The sequence below is a fragment of the Jaculus jaculus genome, chromosome 1, assembly GCF_020740685.1.
Source record: "Jaculus jaculus isolate mJacJac1 chromosome 1, mJacJac1.mat.Y.cur, whole genome shotgun sequence".
Taxonomy (NCBI): domain Eukaryota; kingdom Metazoa; phylum Chordata; class Mammalia; order Rodentia; family Dipodidae; genus Jaculus; species Jaculus jaculus.
Window position 1 is genome coordinate 30510310 of NC_059102.1, and position 25072 is coordinate 30535381.

A 25072-nucleotide genomic window follows, 5' to 3' on the forward strand; every position below is an offset into this window, starting at 1 on the left:
CAAGCCTGCACTTTCCTCATTCATACTGCCCTGCCAGGAACAGTGTGCTTCCCAGACACTTACACACTCATGTGGAGATGGCTTCCTTAGAGACAGACGACTGCATGCTCTTCTACAGATGTTACCTATAATGGTCACTTCACAGACACACTTATCTTATGCTATGAAATGTCTTTTTCTTCTTAAAAACCCTCATATTATTGTTTATCTTGAAAAGTCTCCAGCTTGAAATAACTCTCCTATTGCTATTGCTGTAGAGCCAGACTTCAGAAGCCGTTCAGAAAGCTAAAGAAGAGGTGGATTTGTCCAAGGAACAACATGACAACCTGCTGGCAGAAGACAAAGTGAGAGTCCAGCTCAGGCACTTGGCCGGCTGCAGGCTTGTTGCTCTTGTTGTTGGGAGGAGGCTGAGTGGGACAGCACTCTATTTCCTCCTCACTGAGTTTCCTTATCGTTCCTAGTTCTGAATGAACATCATTCTATGTGACTATATATTTCTTAAAATCTGTAAGTTAAAAGTAATTTTTTGGAAACTCTTGAGTTAAGCATTTTCTTGTAGAAATAAGGAGGCCATTAAGACATTAGGGCTTTTCATACTTAAGGTTGCAGACCTCACGAGTTGGTCATAAACTCAGCTTGTAAATGGAAAAGAATATGATGAACTAGTTTTTAAAAGACAAAAAAGAATGGAATGGAGAGAAAGGAATGGAATGAAAGGGTTGAAGAGAGTGAGCACTTTGTGAGTATATATTATTTGGAGAAACTTCTAGTTGATAAAAAAAAAAGTCATGGTGTATGTGTGTGTGTGTAGGTCAAAGGAGTTGTTTGTGCTCTACTATATTGCATCAAGCTGGACATGTGTGAATGGAATTGAACCTGAGCCAGTAGGCTTTTATTAGCAAGCCCTTTTAACCACTGAGCCATCTCCCCAGCCCTGTTCTGGTTTATTGCAAGACTCCTTCATATGAAATAACATTTTAATACATGGAGGTGCTTCCTATGAAAGAACCTGAAGGAAATCATTTTGCAGAGAAAAGGAGGAATTTTTTTTACAGTGAATATTTAACTTCCAAAAATTTTTTAAACCAAGTCTTCGTATTTAAAGTCAAAGTGATACTACCTGTATCTCAGAGAGTATTGTTAGAGAGTGTTGTCAACAACTAAATGGTTTCTGTACACAGCTGTAATGACATGTTGATCCTTAGATTCTAGATCGCAGCTTTAGAAAGGAATTTTCTGAGATTCCCAGTCATCAGGTGGATGTACTCTACAAACTTTTTAAACGTCGGCCAAGGTTGGTTTCTCCTATGCTATTATATTTCTGAGGTAAAAATGTGTTAATGAAGAGCAGAATTATACGATTTCATGTTTTTGACTAATTAGGAAAGAAGAGTTGGGGTAATATCTATTAAGTAAAGATGTTTTATCAGTATCATAATTCAGTATTTTTTTTAGATGTCAGTATATTTTTTTAAGATGTCAGTATATTAAGATAGGAAATGGGGCTGGAGAGTTGGCTTAGCAGTTAAGGCACTTGCTGCGAAGCCTAAGGACACATGTTTGACTCTTCAAATCCCACATAAGCCAGATGCACAAGATGACACAAGCGGGCAAGGTGGCATATGTGCACAAGATGGCACACATGTTTGGAGTTCAACTTCCGTGGCTGAAGGCCCTGGAGTGCCAATTCTCTCATAAAAAAGATATAAATAAAGTGTAATAATTTCACTGTTAAATAGTTAAGCACATATACAAGCATGGTAGTATAGTATTGTTCCTATTTTATACATGAAAGTAGGTTTTAAGTTATAGGTGACACACAGATTTTTTTCAACATGTTCTAACATATATGAGTCCTTATGGTATGAATTAGTTTTATATGGAATAGGCTTCTAGGACTAAATATGTTGGAGGAAATGCTATGTAAATGTGAAAGAGATAAATGGCTCCCTTTACTGAAGAACCTCTCAAAATTTGTTTTGGCCTTGGGGTCTCAAAATATAGGAACAAGCAAACAATACTTTCCAAACTTACTTGAGTGAGAAATGTTTTCCCACTTTATATGACTACAGCTGGCTTTTTCTCAGGGCACCTAATGGGGTGATGCTCAAGGCCAAGGTTGAAAGTGTCAGGATAAAGATAAATAGAATGATTGGCAAGAATCCTAAAATATCTTCTTCAAAACTGAAACTTTAAGCATAATTTTCTGATTTCTAATATAATAAATTCAGATTTTTTCCACCAAATGTAACATAAAAATCATGCTGTTTGTCACAAAGGATTAAGTTAATTTTTGAGTTAGACATAAATGCATTCTCTCACCTTTGACAGGTCACATGAAGGATTTAAGTACTTTTTCTTATTTTTATTTGTCTTTTGAGATAGGGTCTGACCTTGAACTTTCAGTGACCCTCTTGAGTGCTGGGCTTCTAGGCATGAGCCATCATGCTTGGCTATGAGTGTATTATTATAAGCCCAGGTGAATACCTTTTTCTTGAAAATGAAGAAGTGGAAGGCATACAATTCCTTGTCAAATAGAATTAACTTTAAAACCAGACTCCACTACCTACCAGACTTGGAGCTGGCCTTGGCCCAAGGGCTTCTCCCAGAGCCCAACTTTCCTGTCTAGAGATGAGATAAAACCACTGTCCTCACTGTGTACCTAAAGTATCTTTGTAGTGAGTGCCCAGCACACCTCTTTGTATATTTCTTCCTTTCCCCAAGGCAGCCTAAGAAAACTAAGCCAATATATTAATGTCGATAGAAAGGGTTCTTCTCCAGTTCCACAAACATCCATGAATCTCTTCCTGCAGAAAGGACCCAGGGAACACACACATCAGAAAGCATACACATCAGAAAGTACACACAACCAGGGAGCACACACACACCTCCTGGGTATTCATTTACCTGCTTATAATACAGAGAAAGGCAATGCATTCTAGCATAGGTAAAGCTGCCATGTTGCCAATTATTAGGGATGTCTGTGAGTTCTGGCCAGGGTCATGTATAGGGACCAAGACAGTGGGGAAGAAGGACAAAGTGGGTGCTTCTCTCTCTCTCTGGGATAACCCACCCACAAGCCCTGAAATGACAAAGGAAAATGCCACACAATGTTATTCTTGTGCTAAGAGCATAGGCTTTTTTTATATTTGTGAAAGTATGGAAGGTTGATGGTCTTCCTTAATAATGCCAGGTTTCACAAACAGAAAACACCTACAGATGTGGGCAATATGGTCCCTTTTGGAGATCACACCGGAGCTGGCAAGTTGAATAAGGACAATTTTGCCCAGTTAATGAAAGGCATGGATGACTTGGATAATATCAACAACATGCCAGACGGCTTGGACCCAAATGTCTGGGAACATTTCTGCACAACCAGACGAGCAAAAGTGGAAAATGAGTATAAAGTATGTAATGCCATTTTTAAGTACACCAAAATCAATTGTACAGTTCCAGGCTGTAGAGCTGGCTTGGCAGTTAAAGGCACTTGGTTGCAAAGCCTGACAGCCTGGATTTGATTCTCAGTAACCATGTAAAGTCAGATGCACAAAGTGACACAAGCATCTGGAGTTCATTTGCAATGGCAAGAGGGTCTGGCTCAGCAATTCCTCCCTCTTCTTGCAAATAAATGATAATAAAATTTTTAAATGGACAGTTACATTGGTCATTACATCCAGAAATTATATTTTTAAGATTTTCTTGTTGGATAATCATTACCAATATTAATAATAATTTAACAAAATACAATACTATCATTGATGTTACTGAGGGCCCATTGCAGCCTTATAATCCTACCTAGTGAAAACTAATGGCCTCTGGTGAGTGGTTATTGTGCATTTGAAATAAAATTTGGCCATTCTTACTGGGATGTGCTGTAAGGAAAATATACATAGGTTTAGAAGACTTAGCATGGGAAGAGCTCAGTATTTTGTATCATTTATAAGTTAAGTAATAATATTTTCAATATACTGTGTTCAGTACATTGTCAAAGTAATATTCAGTTCATGTGTTTCATTTCACTTTGCATGTGCATGTATGTGTGGGTGTGAGTGCCTGTGTGCAGTGGCACACGCATGGAGGTCAGAGGACAAACTCGGGGTGCCAGTGCTCTAGAAACACGAGACCGACTCACGTGTGAGCTGTGAGCTTAGAGCTTCTCCTGACTTGGGCTCCCATTGCTCTGGGCGTGCTGCACTGCCTGTGTCTGGCTTTTCACTTTTGATAAAGTGGTTACTGGGATTTCTATAATCCTATATACAGCTCACAGGGTGTCTCTCTGGGACAACACTGGTAGAAGGATGATCTAATAGAACAAATTTCAAAGTAAGATATAAAAAAGTCTAGTCATGGGCTGGAGAGATGGCTTAGTGGTTAAAGCGCTTGCCTGCAAAGTCTAAGGACCCAGGTTCCATCTCTCCAGATCCCACATAACCAGACACCCAAAGGTGACACAGCAGAAGGTCACACATGCACACTAGGTGGTGCAAGCGTCTGGAGTTCTATTGCAGTGGCTGAGGCCCTGGCAATCCAATTCTCTCTCCCTCTAAAAAAAAAAGAAGAAGAAGTCTAGTCAAGGGGCCAGGCGATGGTGCACACCTTTAATCCTCAGCACTCAGAAGGCTGAGGTAGGAGGATCACTGTGAGTTCAAGATCAGCCTGAGCTTGAATGAGACCCTAACTCGAAAAAAAGCCTAGTAACTTGTACAATTGATTTTTCATCAGAAAGTCTATTTGATTCTTTAAATGTCTCATCGGATGTACTAGGCATGTTTCACACACCTCATATTACATAATAACAGAGATCTTACTAATCACTGAGAAAGATTGGCTTGTTAAAATTTTGTAACAAAAGAAGTTAGCGACATATTTTGTCTAAAGTCAAGCCCCTGGATGTTCTGAGATATGTGCTGTTTGGTTCTTCAGGTGAAGCAGAAATCTGCCAGCTTACTTGAAATGACGGCTTTTCTCCGGAAGAGAGTCGATGATGACGAGACCGTGCAACACGAGATTGAAAGAGTGTTCCATGAGCTGCTCCGGTAACCTGAGCCTCCCAGGCTTATCCGTTCACAGCCCAGCTGAGCTGGACTCCACGTTGTATTGTCCTGCCGGGCACCAGTCTCCTGGCTGACTGGTCTACGGCTGGCACAACCTTTTGTCTCCATCCTGGCATTGTACTGAACTTTCTCAATTCAAAAAGTGCATGTTTGTGCACTTGTCCTCGGATGGAATTTGTCATATGTGCTCTTTTAATAGAAACAAGCTTAGAAAAAAAAGATCTTAGGGCTGGAGAGATGGCTTAGTGGTTAAAGAGTTTGCCTACAAAGTTAAAGGACCCAGGTTTGATTCCCAGGACCCACGTTAGCCAGATGTACAAGGGGATGCAGGCATCTGGAGAAAAAAAAAATCTTAGTATTTCACAAATCTGCCCTAAAAATATTTCATAAGTCCGCAAGTAAAATCACAAAAGATCTGCATCTACCACTGGGAACCAACGAGCTCAAGCTGTATAAACAACGAAGCAGTTGTCCAGAGAAGTGCTGTGTAGCCTCCTGCCACCCACTCCTTTCTGCAGGGGCGTGTGCCGTTTACATCAGGGCTGTATGCTCTTCTTTTTCTTTATTCCATAGTCACAATCACATTCATTTTTCTTTTCAGTTTTAAATATTTTCATTTTATTTATTTGTGATCAGTGAGATAGAGAATGGACATTCCAGGCTCTCCTGCCATTACAAAGGAACTCCAGATGTATGTGCCACTGTGCATCTGGCTGTACATGGGTACTGGGGAATCAAACCCAGGCAGGCTGGCTTTGCCAGAATCACCACTGAGCAATCTCTTCAGCCCTATATATTCTTTTTAAGTCAAAATGGCTGTATTTACAGCTACATAGATAAGTCTTTCTCTAATGTCCTCAAATTCATTATTATACATCACTTTTAATTTTTTAAAAATTTACTTGAGAGACAAGGAGACAGAGCGAGGAATGGAGAGAGAGAGGAGAGAAGGAGAAAATGAATAGTCAGGGGCTCTAGCCATTGCAAACAAACTACAGATGCATGTGCCTCCTTATGCATCTAGCTAATGTGGGCACTGAAGAATTGAACCTGGGTCCTTAAGCTTCACAGACAAGTGCCTTAACTGCTAAGCCATTGCTCCAGCTCTGTACATCATTTTCTTATCTAGGCTACAGATGAGGGATATGAGTGATACAGAAATAGATTTGATAAGTAGTTTATAAGTTAAATATTGTTGGTATTGTTTCAAGTTAATAAATAAGCTCAGAAGTTTAATAAACTTGCAATTTACATCATTTATTTTCTTCATTTTTAATTTTTTTTTTCAAGGTAGGATGTCACTTTGGCCCAGGCTAACCTGGAATTCACTACGTAGTCTCAGGGTGGCCTTGAACTCACAGTAATCCCCCTATCTCTGCCTCCCGAGTGCTAGGATTAAAGGCATGCACCAGCATGCCTGGCTCCACTTTTAATTTTTTATTCCAATCAAACCTACACAATCTTTTTTTTTCATCCTAAAGTAAGATTTTATGACTGTAATTCAGTCCATAATATTATTTGAGCAATCAAATTATAATTTCAAGTCAGTTGGAAAGTTTGTCTTTGGGAAAATAATAACCTTCATACTACCCAAAATCTTATTTGATTTTATGTTCTCAGATAATAGGTGATATATGAAATATACTACAACTACTTGCTTTGAAGTATTTTTTAAATTTAGATTACAGGAAGAAAAGGCAAGGTTCCAGATCAATTTGACAATACAAATTCTTCTTAAACAAGGACAAGTAGAACTGGAGAATTTCCAGTTAATTCTGGAATATTCTGATGCAATTCTCATCAATAAGAACATAATTGAAGACTTGAATTCTATTATTCGGGTAATTATAGTTTTTGAAGAGAATGTATTTCCTGCTGCATCAAGTGTTTTATATTATTCTCTTGTTTCCCTAACCTTTTTTTTTTTGCCATGTGTGATTGTAGCATGTGTGGTGTGGTGTGTGTGTAGAGTGCAATTGCAGGTGGAGGCCAGAGCAGAATACTTGTTATCCTCCTCCATGGATCTTTCACTTTGTTTCCTTAAGATGGAGTTTCTCACTGGACCCTAGTGATTATCCAATCTCTGCTCTCCCACACATACACACTAGACTGGATTTACATGCATGTGTGCCCATATCCAGCTTTTTACTGGGTGGCAGAGATTAGACTCAGATGGTCTCAGGCCCTCATGTTTGCACAGCAAGCTGTCTTACCCACTGAGCCATTCCCCAGCCCCAATAAATAACCCTAATTAAGTTAAATAAGTGGGTCATGTCAGCTAACTACAGTTAGAATCACCTGAAGAATTTTGTAAATGTGCCCAGACCCCTACCCCAGATATAAGGATTTTTTTAAAGATTCCTAGACAATTCTAGGGTCCATAAAATCCAGAACCATGTAGTTAAGTGTTTGTTCTATGTACTGCTGAGATAATTTTCATTATATGATCCTTCCGATTAATGTAGTGCTGGTAATAGTGTGTAGACATTTGCCCCCTTATTGATTTTTTTCAAAGAAACAACTTCTATTTTTATTTTTCTAGGTAGAGTCTCATTCTAGCCCAGGCTGACCTGAAGAACCAACTTTTGATTTCACTGGCTCTTGCTGCTTCCCTATTTTCTATTTGACTTACCTCTGTCCTAATCTAACCCTGTCCCTCTTCTGGCTTTCAGTTTACCTTGTTCTTTTCCTCATGTGGACAGTGTAACATGAGATTCTGGACGGCAGTTTCCCTCTGGGTGCTGCTTTTGGCTCATCTGTAAGTTTAGGTGTACTGTGTCTCCATTATGCATTTCAAAGTATTTTAAAATGTGCCCTTTGATGTTTTCTTTGACTCAAAAGTTCTTTGATATTTCATTTTCACATTTTTGAGAACTCCCCTGGTTTTCCTTCTATTAGTGACTCCAACTTGCATTCTGTGCAGTGAAAAGTTGGTATTTCGTAGGATTTCCATTCTTTTAAATTGATTAAGACTTGTTTCATGGCCTCTCATTCAGTCTGTTCTGAACAATGTTCCATACACACTTGCAAAGGATGCATATTTGGCTGTTGTTGGTATCATTCTGTATTATCTTATTTGGTCCAATTGATTTATACTGTTGTTCAAGTCTTCTCTTTCCTCGTTGGTCTTCCACGTATTTATTCTGTTCATTATTGATAGTAGAACATTGACATCGATAATTATAGATCTACTTATTTCTCCTCAATTTCTGTTTGTTTTTGCTTCACATATTTTTGGGGTTCAGCTCTTAAGTACATATATGCTCATAATATATTATAATCCTTTGTGGATTGACCCTTTACTAGTATATAATCCCTTCTTTGTCTCCTGTGACAATTTTTGACCCAGTCCATTTTGTCTGATGCTAATAAAGCCACCTAGTGCTCTTTGGTTACAGTTTGCATGAAGTACAGTTTTTAAACCTTTCACATTCAGGCTGTGTGTGAGTCTCTTCTAGACAGAATATCTTTGGATCATGTTCTGTAAAATCCATTTGCTTTCCCTGTTGTTTTTTTTTTCCTAGTAAAAAAAAAAAAACACTTTAAAATATTTATTTGAAAGGGGGGCAAAGAGAGAATGGGCATGCCAGGGCTTCTAACCACTGCAGATGAACTCCAGACACATGTGCCATCTTGTGCATCTGGCTTATGTGGGTACTAGGGACTCAAACCAGGGTCCTTAGGCTTTGTAGACAAGTACCTTAACCACTAAGCCAGCTCTCCAGCCCTTGCTTGTCCCTGTCTCTTAAGTGCAGAGGTTAGTTCACTAACTCTTAAGAAATTAGTGAAAAAGAAGTTAGTTTGTACCAAGTTTTTTAGTTCCTCAAACCCTCCATTACTGTTTTATTCTATATAGTTGGTTTTCTGCTGTTTGTATTCACTTTACCATTGACTTTTCTGTACACTTTATAAATTATTTTCTTGGTGGATTCCTTGGATATTATATCCCAACTGTATAGTAAAATTTGAGTCAATGCCAATTTAGCTTCAGTAGTATACAATACTCCAGTCCTATAAAGCTCTTTTCCTCCCCTGGTAGGCTGCTATTGTCACTAATTATGTCTTTTCACATTATGTGTTCATTAGCATAGATTTGTAATTATTGTTTTGTGCATTTGTATTTTAAATTGTGCAGAAGAGAAAGAGCAGCTATGAACTATTGTATATTTGCTTATGTGTTTACATTTTTTAGGTTGTGTTTCTTCTTCCTTTTTCTCTGAGCTGCTATCTGGTAACTTTTCAAGTTGAAGAACTTCCTTTAGTATTGCCTACTAGTAATGGACTTGCTGAACTTCTGTTTCTCTCAGAATGTCTTACTTGCTCCAATGTCACTTAAAGCTTCAATTTTTCTTTGTCTTTCCTTCCTTTCTTCCTTCCTTCCCCCTCCCTCCCTCCCTCCCTTCTTTCTTCCCTCCTTCCTTCCTTCCTTCCTTCCTTCTTTCCTTCCTTCCTTCCTTCCTTCCTTTCTTTCTTTCTTTCTTTCTTTCTTTCTTTCTTTCTTTCTTTCTTTCTTTCTTTCTTTCTTCCTTTCTTTCTTTCTTTTTTATTTTTCTGAGAGAGAAAGGGTTTTCCTATGTGGCCTAGACTAGAGCCTTGAATTCACAATCCTCTTGTCTGAGACTGGGTTCTGAAATTACGAGTGTCTTACTACATCCACTTATCCTTCAATTGTGAAAGACAGTTTTTCTAACTATAAAATTCTTTAATTCTTAGTTGACAGCTTTAGGGGTTTTATTTATTTGGAGTTTTTCGTTTGTTTGTTGTTTTCTTGACTCTTTCCTAGGAGTAAAGGTTATTTTTTTTTTTAAAAGAAAACATGATTTAAATGTCTGTTTATTTTTATTTATTCATTTGAGAGCAACAAAGAAAGAAGCACATAGAGAGAGAGAGCGAAAGAGAGAATGGGCACACCAGGGCTTCCAGCCACTGCAAACAAACTCCAGATGTGTGCGCCCCCTTGTGCATCTGGCTAACGTGGGTCCTGGGGAATTGAGCTTCAAACTGGGGTCCTTAGGCTTCTCAGGCAAGCACTTAGCCACTAAGCCATCTCTCCAGCCCCAAGTAAAGGTTTTTAAATTGCTTTTCTTTTTGATTTTTCTCCTTTATCCTTTCCCTAGACACAGTTGTTCTTTATGACCCTAGCACGACAGGGTTTTCTGTTCTTCTCTCAGTGGTTTAAGGCTTTAGCTGTGTGAAGAAGCTTCTGGGACAGGTTCTGCACCTCTCCCTGATTGCTGGTCCCTGCCCTTCTCCAAGCTCATGCAAACATGTAAATGCTCCAGCCGCATGCATGTGTTTCTAGAAATCATGTAGTGGAGGTCTGCAGAGCCAGGTGTGGTGGTATGATTGGATCTGAGTTCAAGGACAGCCTGAGTTATATAGCAAGATTTATCTCAAAAAAACAATGGGTTGAGCAGCTGAGTAGATGATGGTGTTATTAATGGATGTGGGAAATACTAGGCACTGTAGTTTTGGCTTAGGTTATAGAGAAAAGGGTTTCACTCTTGTTAATTTGATATGTCATGGAATGTTTCAATGAAAATGCCAAATAGAGGTCAGGGCTGAGAGGTTCTCTATAGACCATATAGAAATAATTGCATGTGGATTATTACATACAGATATTAACATGCAGATAATTTAAGACATGAAATTACATGATACCAGCTAGAGAAGTAGGTAGATCAAGAATAGAGAGGTTGAGCCTCCAACACAATCAACCTCTGACAGACCCAGCAGAAAAGTGAACAAATATGAGAAGAAGACCCTCCAGTAAATCAGGAAGAAAACTAGGGTATGGTCTCCTAGAAACCATGAGAGGAAGAGTTCCAAGGAAGGACTTAAGCTCTGTGTCAGTTACTTAACAAGAGTAGTCTCAGTGGACGGTTGGGGAAGGAGCTGCATTCAAGATGCTGGAATAATGACATGGGCAAGTAAAGCCAGTGACTTTAACTACAATGACTTTGACTGAAAGGAAGGCAGAAAGGAGGTATAGCTTTAAAGTAGTATTTGTCCTCATCGGTGCTTTTGGGTGGGACAGAAGATGCTTGGCTGTGTTGTCCTGTGCATTGTAGGGTGTTTCAGCAGCATCCATGGCCACTACCCACTAGCTGCCTCTCATTGTGTCAACCCAAGCATAGCCTTTAATGTAGTGTCTCCTTTGGGCTCAACATATTACCCACACAAAGAAACAATGTTCTTGAGACATGTCTGCAGTTCAGATTTTGAAGCCGTCAATGGCTAGATCAAGGATGGAACCATGAAGTACAATAAAGAAGGCCACTGGAAGTTGGAAGCTGAAGAAGTTGAGATGCAAAGCCATGAAAAAGATGGAAACAATAGAAAAGAATGAAGGTAGTATAGTCTAATGGCCTGAGCTGCAAAAGTCAGATTTAGGAAAGAAAAGAATTCCCCATATAAGTTCATTGATTGGTTGGTTGATTGTATTTTTTGGGGGGGGGGGACGTGGTCTTACAATGTAGTCCATGCTGGCCTGAGATTCACTATGTAGCCCAGGCTGGTCTTGAACTTATGGCAGTCCTCCATCTGTTCCTCAAGTGGGGGGATTAGAGGTATGAGCCATTAGACCTGGCTATAAATTTATTTAGTGACATGTTAATTTCACTACTAGAAATCTTAGAAAAATTTCATAAAAATATTCCTAGATTCCATATAGGTAATTCAAAATGAAGTATAAAACACCTATGTATATTTTACACACACACACACACACACACACACACACGTATGTGTGTGTATATGTATGTATATATGTATATTTATATGGCATTGTTTCCTTTTTCTACTAGTTACCAAAAACTGGTCTGCCTAGCTGTGTTCACTACAATGTTTATCCATAGCAGCAGGGGAGAGCAATGAATAGGTTTTCAAATGCATGAAGGCTGGTTGTTTAAGTACTAGCAATTCTGTGTGCAAAAACATTATATATAAATATCAAATGTACTTTTTTAGACTCAAGGGCAAAAAAAGGTTGCTAGCATGATGGAAAGTAAAGAGGTACACAAAGGAATATATCAGATTGAGTGGGAACACAAGAAAATGGAAATGGAAATGGAAGATCTAAACCAGAAGGCTTGGGATATTCAGATGCTGTTTTTTTCAAGAGATCGTCAAAAGGCAAGTGCTTCCTGACTTCTCCAACTTTTTTTTTTAAAAAAAATTATTTATTTATTTATTTATGAGAGAGGGAGAAAGAAACAGAGAGAATGAGCATGGCAGAGCCTCTAGTCACTGCAAACTAACTCCAGACACATGCACCACCATGTGCATCTGGCTACGTAGGTTCTGGGGAATTGAACCTGAGTCCTTAGACTTTGCAGGCAAGCACTTTCACTCCAGCCTTGAAAAAAATGTTTTAATGAATTTATTTGTAAAGAGAGAGAGAGGAGGGGGGAGGAGAATAGACATGCCAGTGCCTCCATCCATTGCAAACCAACTCCAGAATGCATGTGCCACTTTTTGCATCTGGCTTTACATGGGTACTAGAGAATTGAACCTGGGTTGATAGGCTTTTCAGGTGAGTGATTTAACCACTGGGCCATCTCTTCAGCATCCCTCTGCAGTTTTAAATTCCGGTACTAATGAGTTTCATCCATTTCATAAGAAGCCTCCATGATGGCGAGCATATTCTAAGCCAGAAGTATGTCCTAATGAGTGTGGACGTGGCTGTGAGTTCTTTTCCCAGCACTCCACATTTGCTGACCTCATGCCTGATTCAGTGGTGTCATTCTATATGGCAGCCCATTGAGAACTTCCTGATTGTCAAATCATTTCCCTTTTCCTAGTCACTTCCATCCTTTAATTATATTGCATTTGACCACCGTAGCTACCCTTTTGGCTTTATCACTTTCATTTTCTCCAATTTTTTCCCATTTCAAATGACTCTGCCTCTTTAACTGAATTCTCTTTTTTGTTTCGTTTTGGTTTTGGTTTTTCGAGGTAGGGTCTCGCTCTGGTCCAGGCTGACCTGGAATTAACTCTGTCATCTCAGGGTGGCCTTGAACTCATGGCAATCCTCCCACCTCTGCCTCCCAAGTGCTGGGATTAAAGGCGTGCGCCACCACGCCCGGCTTGAATTCTCTTTTGCATCTCAGTTGTGAATGCTGTTTTTCTTTAAGATTCTGACTTAGCTGGGTTGTGTTATTTCCCATGCCCTCTCCCTTTGTGATAACCTTGCTTTTGCTAGCATCACCATGGTTGAGCAAGTGTTTCTGTAGGAAACAGTAGAGTCTTTAAGGGCATATGCCTGAAAGATACATAGCTGGATCTATTTTTAGCATTTTGAGGAGTCTCCATACTGATTTCCATGGTGATTGTACAAGTTTGCATTCCCACCAGCAGTGGACGAGGCTTCCTCTTTCCCCACACCTTTTCCAGCCTTTGCTGACATTTCATTTTTTGATGATCACTCTTCTGACTTAAGTGAGATGGAATTGCAGTCATTTTAATTTAAATTTCCCTGATGACTAAAGATGTTGAACATCTCTTTGGGTGTTTATTGGAAATTTATGATAAATTCTTTCAAGTAAACTGGTAGAATATAAAGTCAACACACAAAAACCAGTAACTATAGTGACCTGATCTTTGACAAAGGGGCCAAAGTGAACATTTGCTCACTGGAAAAAAGACAGCATCTTTAACAAATGGTGCTGGAGAAACTGGATAACCACATGTAGAAGAATAAATTTGGACTCTTTTTCACCTTGCACAAAAATCGACTCCAAAAGGATTAAGGACCTCAACATAAGATCTGAAAGTTGAAAATAACTAGAAGAAATAATAGGGAAAACACTCTAAGATAGAGATATAGGGAAATACTTTCTGAACAAAACCCCAGTAACCCAGAGTTAGACAAACTCTCAACCATTGGAACCTTATAAAACTGAAAAGCAGGTAAGTAAACCATTAAGAGAGTCAATAGACAGCCTACTGAATGGGAGGATATCTTCGCCAGCTATACAATCAACAGAGGTTTAATATCTAGAATCTACGAAGAACTCAAAAAACTAAACAATAAAAAAATCCAGCAAAAAAAAAAAAAAAAGTGAAGCAGGGAATTTGACAGAGAGTTTGAAGTCTTATACTAAGGCATTTGAGCCATTTGGAGTCAGTTTTTAATACAGTGTAAGAGATGAGGATCTATTTTCATGCCTCTACATGTGGATATTCGGTTTTCCCAGCACTATTTGCTAAAAATATCTTTAAAAAAAAAAAAAAAAAAAGAGGGCTGGAGAGATGGCTTAGTGGTTAAGTGCTTGCCTGTGAAGCCTGAGGACCCCAGTTCAAGACTTGATTCCCAAGGACCCATGTTAGCCAGATGCACAAGGGGACACACACATCTGGAGTTTGTTTTCAGTGGCTAGAGGCCCTGGTGTGCCCATTCTCTCTCTCTCTCTCTGCCTCTTTCTCTGTCTGTCACTCTCAAATAAATAAACAAAAAAATTTTTAAAGAGGTTCTTTTCTCCAATGAGTATTTTTAACCTCCCTGCCAAAAATCAGGTGGCCACAGCTACATAAGTATATGACTGGTTCAAGTCTGTTCCCTTTATCCATTCACTAGGGCTTAAAATTTGAGTCATCTTTGATTTCTATCTTTCCTGTGCTTTTAAGTCTTCTCTCTTACAACTGCCTCAGTTCAGTTAGTTCCCATTTTCAATTACTTGGACAGTATTAAAATTAATCTCAGGCTGGAGAGATGATCGATAGGTTAAGGCAGTTGCCTACAAAGCCTAATGACCTGGGTTAAATCCCCACATAAAGCCAATTGCACAAAGTGGTGAATGCATCTGGAGTTTATTTGCAGTGTCTGGAGGCCCTGGTATGCACATTGTCTCCTCTCTCCCCTTTCCTCTCTCTCTCTTATCTGTCTCTCTGTGCTCATAAATAAATCAAAAAATAGTTTAAAATAATCTCTAACTGGTTTCTTCATATTGGAATCTCTTTCTTAAATTTATTTTATTCTGATTATTCTTATTTGTATAGTATTGTCATTTGAATTTATATTTCATTCTAGTATCATTAATACTAGACTATTTTACTCATAACTATAAAATGAAGTCGCTAGGCAGACAGTACCTTTCACCTTAACTCTGCGGCAAATAAGAGGAACTTTGTCACTGTACTTCTCATGACTATTCTCAAACCAAATGAATTTCCTTTTGCTCGTACTGACTCTTCTACTAGAATGCCCTCTTCATTGTCATCCTTCTCTTCCCCCCACCCCCATTAAACCACCTGGCTTAATTTACATCACCTTCTCTATAAAGCCTTTCTTGCTATTCTAAGCCTGGAAAAATCCTCTCTCATTATAAACCACCTTTGAATTTGCTAACACTTTTCATTTATTGTCTATCAATGAATCATTACTATGTCTTATCTTTTTCTTGAAGGGCTAGGTCATGTTTTCTATCTTTTTTTATTTTATTTATGAACGACAGACAGAGACTTGGGGCTTCAGGGCCTCTAGCCACTGCAGTCAAACTCCGTGCACCATCTTGTATGCATGCGCAAACTTGTGCACTTGCATCACCTTGTGCATCTGGCTTATGTGGGTTCTGAGTAGCCAAACTTGGGTCCTTAAGTGTCACAGACAAGCACCTTAACCAGTAAGCCATCTCCCCAGCTCCAGACTATATTTCTAACTTAGCATGTAGATGAATGTATTGATGTCTAAGTTCGAGTAAATATGGCAAAAAGCCTAATCAATTTTTTTATTATTTATTTATTTGAGAGCCACAGAGGGCGGAGAGACAGACAGACATACAGAATGGGTGCGCCAGGGCTTCCAGCCACTGCAATCAAACTCCAGATGCGTGTGCCCCCTTGTGCATCTGGCTAACATGGGTCCTGGGGAATCAAGCCTCAAACCAGGGTCCTTAGGTTTCACAGGCAAGCACTTACTTGCTAAGCCCTCTCTCCAGCCCAGCCTAATCAATTTTAACTTAAATATAGTCATTTAATAATTTTTAAAAACTAAAATCATCTTTATAAAGTTTTCTGTTGAGCCAGGCATAGTGGTACACACCTTTAATCCCAGCACTTGAGAGGCAGAGGTAGGAGGATCACTGTGAGTTTGAGACCACCCTAAGACTACATAGATCAACCTGGACTAGAGTGAGACCGTACCTCAAAAAAATAAAAATAGGGGCTGGAGAGATGGCTTAGTGGTTAAGGAACTCACCAGCAAAGCCAAAGGACCGAGATTCGATTCCTCAGTACCCACATAAAGCCAGATGCACAAGGTGGCACATTTGTCTGGAGTTTCTTTGCAGTGGCTAGAGGCCCTGGTGTGCCCATTTTCTCTCTCTGTCTCTCTCTCAAATAAATTAAAAAAAAGAAAAACCAAAAGAAGTTACCTATTGAAAGAAAACAGTTGTCCTTATGCATATTGTGCTTTTTTTCTCTTAAAGTTCCTAAATGAACCAAACTATGAGTCTCTGATTACTCTTGAGATTGGAATAATGGAGCAAACCATCGCTGTTCTAGACAAGGTCAGTCTCAAAAGCTTTTTAAAAACGATTTGCGATGTGCATGTATGTATATGCACATGAGGTCAATATGCCATATCACCCTGCACCTTACTTATTGAGACAGAGTCTCTCCCTGCCCCCAGAGCTCACCAATTCAACTACTCTAGCTAGCCAGCTTGCCCTAGGAATTTGTGCTGGGACTACAGGCAAGTGCTGTCATGCCTGGCTGTTACATGGGTTCTAGGGCTCTGAACTTGGGTTCTCATGCTCACTTAGCAAACACTTTACTGAATGAACCATCCCCCCAGCCCCAGTCTCAAAAATATTGATCACTATAATTCCAACAGTTGTGAATCATATGAGCAAAGTAATAGTATTTCAGTCATAAAGTTAGACCGAATTTATCAAAATCTTAACAATTTAATGGTATTCATAAGGTTCCTATATAGTGTCTTTGCAACCAAAACCAGTGGGGTAGACTGAATTACTTTTTTCAATATTAGAATAATCTCTGGAGACATGTATGAGTGAAAGTGGAGTTCTTATTTCACATTAGGTTATATTTATGCAACACAAATGTTGATAGCCTTTCCTTGACAATGTTAAAGGTTTTATCTTAAATGAATAACAAATTCTCAGTTTTATTACATACTATATGCTGTAAGATTAAAAGAAATACAAGTTTTTAATGCTCTCATTTTATAACTGTATAATCATTTTCTAAAGTGATATTAACATACTATATTTCAACAAATAATCTGAAGGTCTACTATAGACGGACCACATATGGCAGACACTAGGAATATGGTGCAAGATGTTATCTTTAATGATAATGTATTTAAAATGTCAGAATGTCTATATAACTTACATTTTTTCAAAATTATTTTCGTGGGATTTCATGGAACCAAAAAATTCAGACCCACAAAAAGAATGTAGAAAACTGCAAAAAACTACTCAAAAAATTGGGAAAATTCAGCAGTCAAAAAGATGCAGCTAATTATTCTCTAAGTTGCAATCTACGAGAAGAATTAGTAGCTGTCTCAGAAAGAAAAGATATTTGCAACTCAATAGGTAAGCCTTTTTCTTATTACTTTTGTCATTTGATTAAGACAGGGACACATGTAGCAGAGGTTGGCCTTGATCTTCTGATCCCCGACTCCATCTTCCAAGGGCTGGGATTAATGGTGTGAGCCACCATGCCTGGCTACTTTTTTTCCCTCTGTAATCAACTACAGTTTTCTCTAAAGTAACTCCTGAAATCTGTAAACAGTTATAAAAACAACCAGCATCTTGTCCACACAATGGATTATGGTGTTGTTTCTGCATTTGGAAGTGTTGATGATAATCCAACTAATTCCTCTGTCCTTCATTCCTGGGTTAGGGTCTAAACTGACTTGTGAAAAGATTGCCAAAAATCGATATGAAAACACGATGCAGCAACAGAAGTTGACAAATATTTCAAAGCAGCAAGCTGAGCAGATTTCAATACTGCAGGCTGAAGTTGAAAGATTAAGGATGAAAGCATTTCCTGCTCTTGTTCCAATGTAAAATGATAGCAGGAGAAACATGCCAAACCAATCATTTCAAAATAACTTCATTTGGATAAAGTGACTTCTTTTTCTCTCCAGAGAATTTGAGTAAGATGATCAGCTCTTTGTTGCATGTTTTTAATAGCAAAGTGTTAAATTTTAGCCTTCATCTGTATACAAAATTTTGTCCTTAATTAATAAATGTGTAAAATGCCAATGAAATAGCTTGTATTCATCAAAGAACAATGTCTGATTTTCAAAGAGTTTTTAGTTAAAAAGTATCTAAAATTTATTTCGTTCAATTGAAATTATCAAAATTTTAAGATTAATCTTTTTTTTTAACCAATGAGACCAGTGCAGATTATTTACATTTTCTAAGGCTTAAATAATTTCTAAGTTAGATTTTGAAAACAGTCTTCATTTCTTATTTTAACACAGTTGATTTTTGTTTGCCCTACCCAAGAGTTTAGTCATAGGAAGTGCTTTCTCATTTACATGAAATAGTTTTATTTTACTCACATAAACAATGCTAATTGTATAATGAAAAGACAAATAGACCCCAGCCCTTTGCACTTATACAGCCTATGGATTTCTGCATTCCAAGAGGACATATCATAGGGATCACTTACCCCAGCCTCCAAGTGATGTCAGTGCCTCACTTTTCTGAATTATATAATCTAAGCATTAATGTAATCCACAGTACAGATCCAATGTACACTGGTACAGGTGAAGCCAAAACCTATTATAAAATCTCCCATTTAGGGGCTGGAGGGATGGCTTAGCAGTTAAGGCATTTGCCTGCAAAGCCAAGACAACCAGGTTCAATTCCCCAGGACCAACATTAGCCAGATGCACAAGGGGGCGCATGCATCTGGAGTTCGTTTGCAGTGGCTGAAGGCTCTGGTACACTGTTCTCTCTCCCTCTCTTTCTGTAAAATATTTTTTTTAAAAATCTTCTGTTTAGGAGCACAAACCTGTAACCCCAGGGATTGTAAGAATTTGGGGGAAGCCGGGCGTGGTGGCGCATGCCTTTAATCCCAGCACTCGGGAGGCAGAGGTAGGAGGATCTCCAAGAGTTCGAGGCCACCCTGAGACTACATAGTGAATCCCAGGTCAGCCTGAGCCAGAGTGAGACCCTACCTCAAAAAACCAAAAAAAAAAGAATTTGGGGGAAAGTTCTCAAGAGTTCCTTGAGCACCCTCATAGTGATCAATGATGGGTGGAGGTGGTAAGAACAGAGGCATCATTTAGCTGACTCCCTCGTCAGGGTATAGAATGGATTCTAAATAATCACTTTGGCTGATTTAGCATGGGAGAGACCATTAGTAACATTTTCTATAGTGCAAAGCCTTGTGGGGAGCAGGGAGATGGACACAAGTGAAAGGTGCAAATACTTTATGGGATTGCTAGTTCTCTGTCCTGTTGGTTTGAATTAACCATGAACATGCTAGACTCGAGGTGTTGTTTTTTTTTTTTCTGGATTGTTAGTGCATGGACAGTCCATCTGCTAAAAGCTAATGTCCTAGATTTCACTGGGTACTGATGGGTGGAATTCCGGGTCTTAACAGACCAAACAGCCTGTATCATTCCTGTTTCCTCATCATCACCCTCGGTGGATCTCCCTATGCTTCCACCTTGGCTTTGAGGCATAGGTGGATTACAGGAGCCTTTTGCCCTCAAGCTGCATTTTATAAAAACCCTTTCAATCACAGGTACTTTGTGGGGTGGTGGTTAGACAGGTGCTTTGGAAGGGCTTGTGAGTCATGCACCCAAACTCCTTTCTCAGTACTTCATGGTACACACACTTCACATCTGTAAGCCAAAATGAACCCCCCCTTTTTATCCCCACAAGCTGTTCTTGGTCAGCTGTTTTCTTCCAGCAATGTGAACCTGACTGCAACAGGCCTTGTATGCCATGATACCTTGATATGAGATATAACAATATGCAGTTTCCTAAGAAACAGATGGTCATTTCATTACATAAGGAACATGCAAAACAAATCTGGAGAAAATACAATTGTGGACATAAGAATTTAATGGCCTGCTAGATCAGCATATGGAAAGATGTGAAAAGCAGATGAAAACAAGGTTCATAAATTTAGGACAGACAGTTACTTCACAGACTTAATATTGAAACTAAAACCTGCCACAAAATGAAAAAAAGTATTAAGCCTGGTTTCTAGAATTGTTCAAATTGCCTTTAAAGACTTCAGGGTATTGTAAGTGGGTAATTAAGCCTTGAACTATTGGTTGGTCTTGGGCATATCATTCGGCTCAAAAAAAATTACATTCATTGATATTTACTATATGGAACTAAGAAAAAGAATTCATTACTAAACAATTAAACACCACATGCTACAAATTAAAAAGTCAAGATATTCAATGCCACATTTAGGTAATACATTTTCAAATTCTTTGCTCTATGCCCACATTTCTTCACTGAAATCATATTAGCTATCTCTTCACTACTATGTTACCTATTCATTTTTTTAAGTTCCTTACAATAGAAAAGGCCAACAATGTCATAAGCCCTTGAAATGAAACTTTTTGTACTATGAAAGGTAGAAGAAAGTGATTTCAGATTTTAAAAGGTTAACCTTAAACAGATCAACTGTGTTGATATAAACAAAAAGGAATCTTTTGCACTGGCTTAAATAAGGAAAAGATGCATTTCTAGGTACCATATTTAATAACTTAAAACACATATCTAAAGTACTTTCCTCTAATACAAAACTATAGTCATTTTAAAATTGAAAAGAACATGAAAGGAACATTTCCCTTGCCCACTGACAAAATGTTCACAAACATGAACTCGGGCATGCTTTGAATTTGATATTCTTGGAAATCATTCAGCTTTTACTTTTGTGTTAATTTTAGGATAATATGAACGTTCACCTATGTGAAAAGTCGTAACTGAACATCTGGCTCTATTTCAATGTAATCTTCAGATTTCTTCCCAGAATTAAGAAAGGAAAAAGTGCGTCTTTTCATATTGTCTTTCCCAAAGATATTCTGGAAAGGAGCTGAGACTATCTCAGCAGTGGAAGGAAGAGAAAAAAAAAAAAAAATCATAGTATGAAAGGGGAAAAAAATGATTAAATATCTATAAATTCTTCTTCACTTCTGTTATAGTGTAACAGTTTATCATCTAACCCATAGTAGTCTATCAACTGAGTGAGGCTTAGTTTCTTGTTCTCTTCAGACATAGCAGACTGCAAATCGCACAGCACCAGCTGGCTACAGTTCCTCCATTTCTCTATTAATACCTGTAACTGGGATAGGTCATTCTGAAAGAAAAAAAAAGAAATTAAAAAATGAGTCAGTGAGGCAAGTCATGCAATTTTAACTTAGAGCATTCAAAACAGCAGAATAAATTAAAACTAGAATTACTATCTAGGCTTAAAAGCTAACACCCCCAGGGCATGAAAAGCACTTCTACCTAGGAAAAAAGTAGCATGGTTATACACAGAATGTCACTCACTAAGCTTAATATATATACCTATTTCATCTGCTATAAAATCTGAACTAACCTTACCCTAAGGGAAAAATTAAATGATTAAATAGGGCAAAAAATTGGAGAGATTTTTTTTAAATCTACTTCTTCTACGACACTATGCTGTACCCGCCTCTCAACTGTTTTATGAACCCCAAACTGCTCTTAAACATAAGAATACTCAAGTTGGAGGGGCTGGAGAGATGGCTTAGTGGTTAAAGCATTTGCCTACAAAGCCAAAAGACCCCTGGTTTGATTCCCCAGTACCCACATAAGCCAGATGCACAAGGGGGTGCATGAATCTGGAGTTCATTTGCAGTGGCTGGAGGCCATGGCGTGCCCATTCTCTCTCCCTCCCTCTCAAATAAATTAAAAAAAATTAAACAAAAAAAAACTCAGGTTGGAGAGATCACTTAGCAGTTAAGGCACCTGCCTGCCAAGCCTAAGGACCCAGGTTCCATTCTCCAGTACCTACTTAAGCCAGATGCATAAGGTGGTGCATGTGTCCACAGTTCATTTACAGTGGCTAGAGGCCCTGGTGTGCTCACTGTCTCTCTCTCAAATAAATAAATAGTAAGAATACTCAAGTTAAAAAGTTTTCAACATCTTATAGCTCGTAAATAACTTATAAAAGTCCCAAAAATTCATAACAGCAAATGAAACATGGTATTTTAACATTTATTCCATCTTACTGGGGGAGAAGGAGCTATTGCATAAATAGCCAGGTAGTAAGAGGCAATCTCCTTCTAGGTACCCAAGCTCTACTGCATAAAATCAATGTGGGTTGAAATCTAAAATCTACTCTATGTTGCATTCTGAGATAAAAAGCCCACATTTTATTTGAGACATACAATCATTACTAAAAATAATTTTTAGTGCATTTTTATTATTTATTTATTAAATTTGTTGTCAGCTACTCATTCTGGATCCACTGTATAACATATAACATTTTATACTTCTAAAATATACTTCTCTCTCATATACTTTTATACGATACTTTATACTGGTTAGAAAGTATGGAAGTTGAGGCTAGGCTAGAGGTATGGCTTAAGCAGTTAAGACACTTGCCTACAAAGGTAAAGGACCCAGGTTCGATTCCCCAGCACCCACATTATCCAAATGCACAAGGTGGCACTTGCATCTGGGGTTTGAGTGGCTAGAGGCCCTGGTGTGCCCATTCTTTCTCTCTGTTAAATAAATCAATAAAAATAAAAAACTTTTGTTTGAGGCTTTTAAAAATGTTTTACCTGTTGTGAACAGACCTCTTCTACCTCACTCTATGATTTTATTTCAACTCAAATTGTTGGAAGCCAACAATTTAGATATTTGGCTTTATTTATGATGCTAAAATAATTTATCTCCAAATTCTGAAATTACTTGGCTGCAATTAACCAATGATTCTGAAGTTTTTCTCACCTTTGATCTATACATTTTGACTAGCTTTAGCCTACGAAGGAGGTCCTCTTTCTCTTGGACTTGCTTCAACAACTTTGTCTTATGTTCGTTTAATTCGTGTTTAGAATTCTTACTCACATCATCATTTTGGTGTGCACTATGTGACCCGGTATCAAATGACTTAGAATCACATGCATTTATAGTCTTACAGCTATTTTTCAAAAATGTATCATTTTCTTCAGATTCAGTGTGTATGTGTTTAATTTTTTCTTGAAATTCCAAACAGTTTTCTTCTGAAGATGCTGTTTTTTCTAAGAAGCTCTGATCATTTTCTTCATTCTCTACTTTAAGACGTTTTACCACACTACAAAAAGACTTAAATGAAGATCTTGTTTTCTTTAATCTTTCTCTAAGTGTTGCACTCATAGGCTGAAAGGGACACGAAACATTTAAAATGTTAAAACATTATTGAAGTAAATAAATCTATTAGAAATAAAGGCCTTTCATTTCACTGGCTGGCTGTTACCATATATGTAGCAAGTAAACACAACAATAATGTCCTTAACCTCCAGAAGCTCCCTTAGTTTTACTTTAGCAGCGTTCATACCCTTCTAAAATAGTGCTGAGACATTAATGCCAATAATGAGAAACATCTGTTTTGCAACTAGCAGTTGCCTGACACCACTTCATGTTCTTCAGAATTACAGACTGAGGAAGAGTGAGGTTTCATGACATAATGGTTAGCATTCTGGACTGTGTCCAGGAGAGACCTAACGTCTCCGTAAGGATGCTGTACACATCCTAACTATCTCAGTTTGTTGTATAGCTGTAACCTGATAGGAAGGTAAATGAATTGATTCAAGAAAAACTAAGGCGGGGGATAAGGATACATTATGCTAATTAACATTCCAGTGTCTTTAAAACCCCACCTGCCTGCCAAAATACTCTGAAATATACAATGGGTCCACTAAAAATAAAAGGGGTTTTCATACTTGTTTTCCTGAACTATTTGTATAGGGAGACAGTGGACTCCGGCAGGCCTGAGGAGTGCTGGGCCACATCACAGCTGAGTCTGAGGGACTTTCCATGTTGGAAATTCAATCTTGATTTCTGAAAATACACACAAAGAAAAGGTATCAATAATCATCAAATTATACTGCAACAGAGTCCTGAATTACCAAAAACTTTATTGTGCAAAACATCAATTTCGTCTAATACCTCGCTGTCATTCACTGATCCTTGTGCAGTTTTTCATTCACCTCTCCACCCTGGACAAGGTTTTTTTTGTTTTCGGGACTAAGTGGCTTGTGTCACCGACTTTTGCTCCTCTCACACAACAGAATCTTTCAAAACCTGCATTTTGGAGAAGTGAGAATAACTTTATCCAGTCAAGCACTCTCTGGACCCGTTACAACTTCACAGTTAAAGGACACAGCCGACCCGCACGGAGGGGTTGAACGGGGCGGCCGGCGCCCGCCTCACGCTCGCTCGGGGCCGGGCGAGCTGCAAGACGCCCCAGCGGTCTCCCAGCCGAGCGGGACTCCTCCTGCCTTCCCCCGCCGCCCTGCACACGACGCAGTGCACACGGCCCCTCACCACGGGCACCTCAGAGACCCCCACAGAACGGGCTCTTCACGCGACGTCGCCGCGGCGGCTGTGGTAAACAGACCGCGCTCCGGGGGCGGGGCCACGCGGGAGGCGGGGCGACGTGCTATTGGCTAACTCGACTGTCTCTCGCGCGCGCAGGCGTTTTGCCCAGCTTCAGCGGGACGGCGCCACGCAGGGAGACTCCTGATTGGCAGGTTTGACCGGCGCGCGCGCCCGCGCTTCTCTGCTCCGCCCCTCGCCAGAGAGGGGGCGGGGCTACGCGCGTGCGCGCGCGCGCGCGGCCGCCAGCCTCCGTGAGGCGTTGGGGAAGGGTGGGGCGGAGCTGCGGAACAGCGGCCTGATCCTGAGAGCCGGGACGCGCTTCCGCTCGCGGCTTCCCTTCCGGCCTAGTCTGGACAGCGCGCGGGAGGACGTCACCGCCCTCCCCTTCCGCCGTCGCTGGCTCCGGTCAGTCTGGGCTCGGCGCTCTCCGCGGCAAACGCTACGCGCAGACGCGGCGGTGCCGAT

General features: G+C 39.3%; 2 protein-coding genes across 4 annotated transcripts in view; one reads left to right on the forward strand and one right to left on the reverse strand.

Moving 5' to 3' along the window:
• Nucleotides 1–18286, forward strand: part of Cfap43 (cilia and flagella associated protein 43) — a 105765-nt gene extending 87479 nt beyond the window's left edge. The window contains exons 30-38 of the mRNA XM_045161221.1: nucleotides 258–344; nucleotides 1206–1294; nucleotides 3194–3407; nucleotides 4924–5036; nucleotides 6736–6895; nucleotides 12024–12188; nucleotides 16481–16561; nucleotides 17458–17611; nucleotides 17922–18286. Of these exons, the coding sequence (XP_045017156.1) occupies nucleotides 258–344; nucleotides 1206–1294; nucleotides 3194–3407; nucleotides 4924–5036; nucleotides 6736–6895; nucleotides 12024–12188; nucleotides 16481–16561; nucleotides 17458–17611; nucleotides 17922–18088 (1230 nt within the window). The 3' untranslated portion in view covers nucleotides 18089–18286. The remainder of the gene's footprint in view (nucleotides 1–257; nucleotides 345–1205; nucleotides 1295–3193; nucleotides 3408–4923; nucleotides 5037–6735; nucleotides 6896–12023; nucleotides 12189–16480; nucleotides 16562–17457; nucleotides 17612–17921) is intronic.
• Nucleotides 18287–20081: 1795 nt separating this feature from the next.
• On the reverse strand, nucleotides 20082–24635 carry Sfr1 (SWI5 dependent homologous recombination repair protein 1). 3 transcript variants are annotated; one of them, XM_045159891.1, is made up of 5 exons: nucleotides 24563–24635; nucleotides 24176–24310; nucleotides 23950–24067; nucleotides 22979–23386; nucleotides 20082–21356 (listed from the first exon to the last, which is right to left on the reverse strand). In XM_045159891.1, the coding sequence occupies exons 3-5, from the start codon at nucleotides 24043–24045 to the stop codon at nucleotides 21165–21167; spliced, it is 696 nt and encodes a 231-aa protein (XP_045015826.1). In that variant the 5' UTR covers nucleotides 24046–24067; nucleotides 24176–24310; nucleotides 24563–24635; the 3' UTR covers nucleotides 20082–21164. The 3 variants fall into 3 exon arrangements, with proteins under 3 accessions (XP_045015826.1, XP_004659429.2, XP_045015827.1); XM_004659372.2 differs by having other exon boundaries at nucleotides 24554–24635; XM_045159892.1 differs by lacking the exon at nucleotides 24563–24635 and adding an exon at nucleotides 24398–24464.
• Between the last annotated feature and the right edge of the window lie 437 nt (nucleotides 24636–25072).

Bases quoted from the DNA above. Each gene is read 5' to 3' on its own strand.
- Sfr1 (XM_045159891.1), bottom strand. From the start codon at position 24,045: ATGGAAAGTCCCTCAGACTCAGCTGTGATGTGGCCCAGCACTCCTCAG. The intron at 23,387-23,949 runs GTATGAAAACCC...TGTCCCTTTCAG, and splicing joins CAAATAGTTCAGGAAAACAA to CCTATGAGTGCAACACTTAG. The intron at 21,357-22,978 runs GTGAGAAAAACT...TTTTTCTTTCAG, and splicing joins TCAAAATGTATAGATCAAAG to AATGACCTATCCCAGTTACA.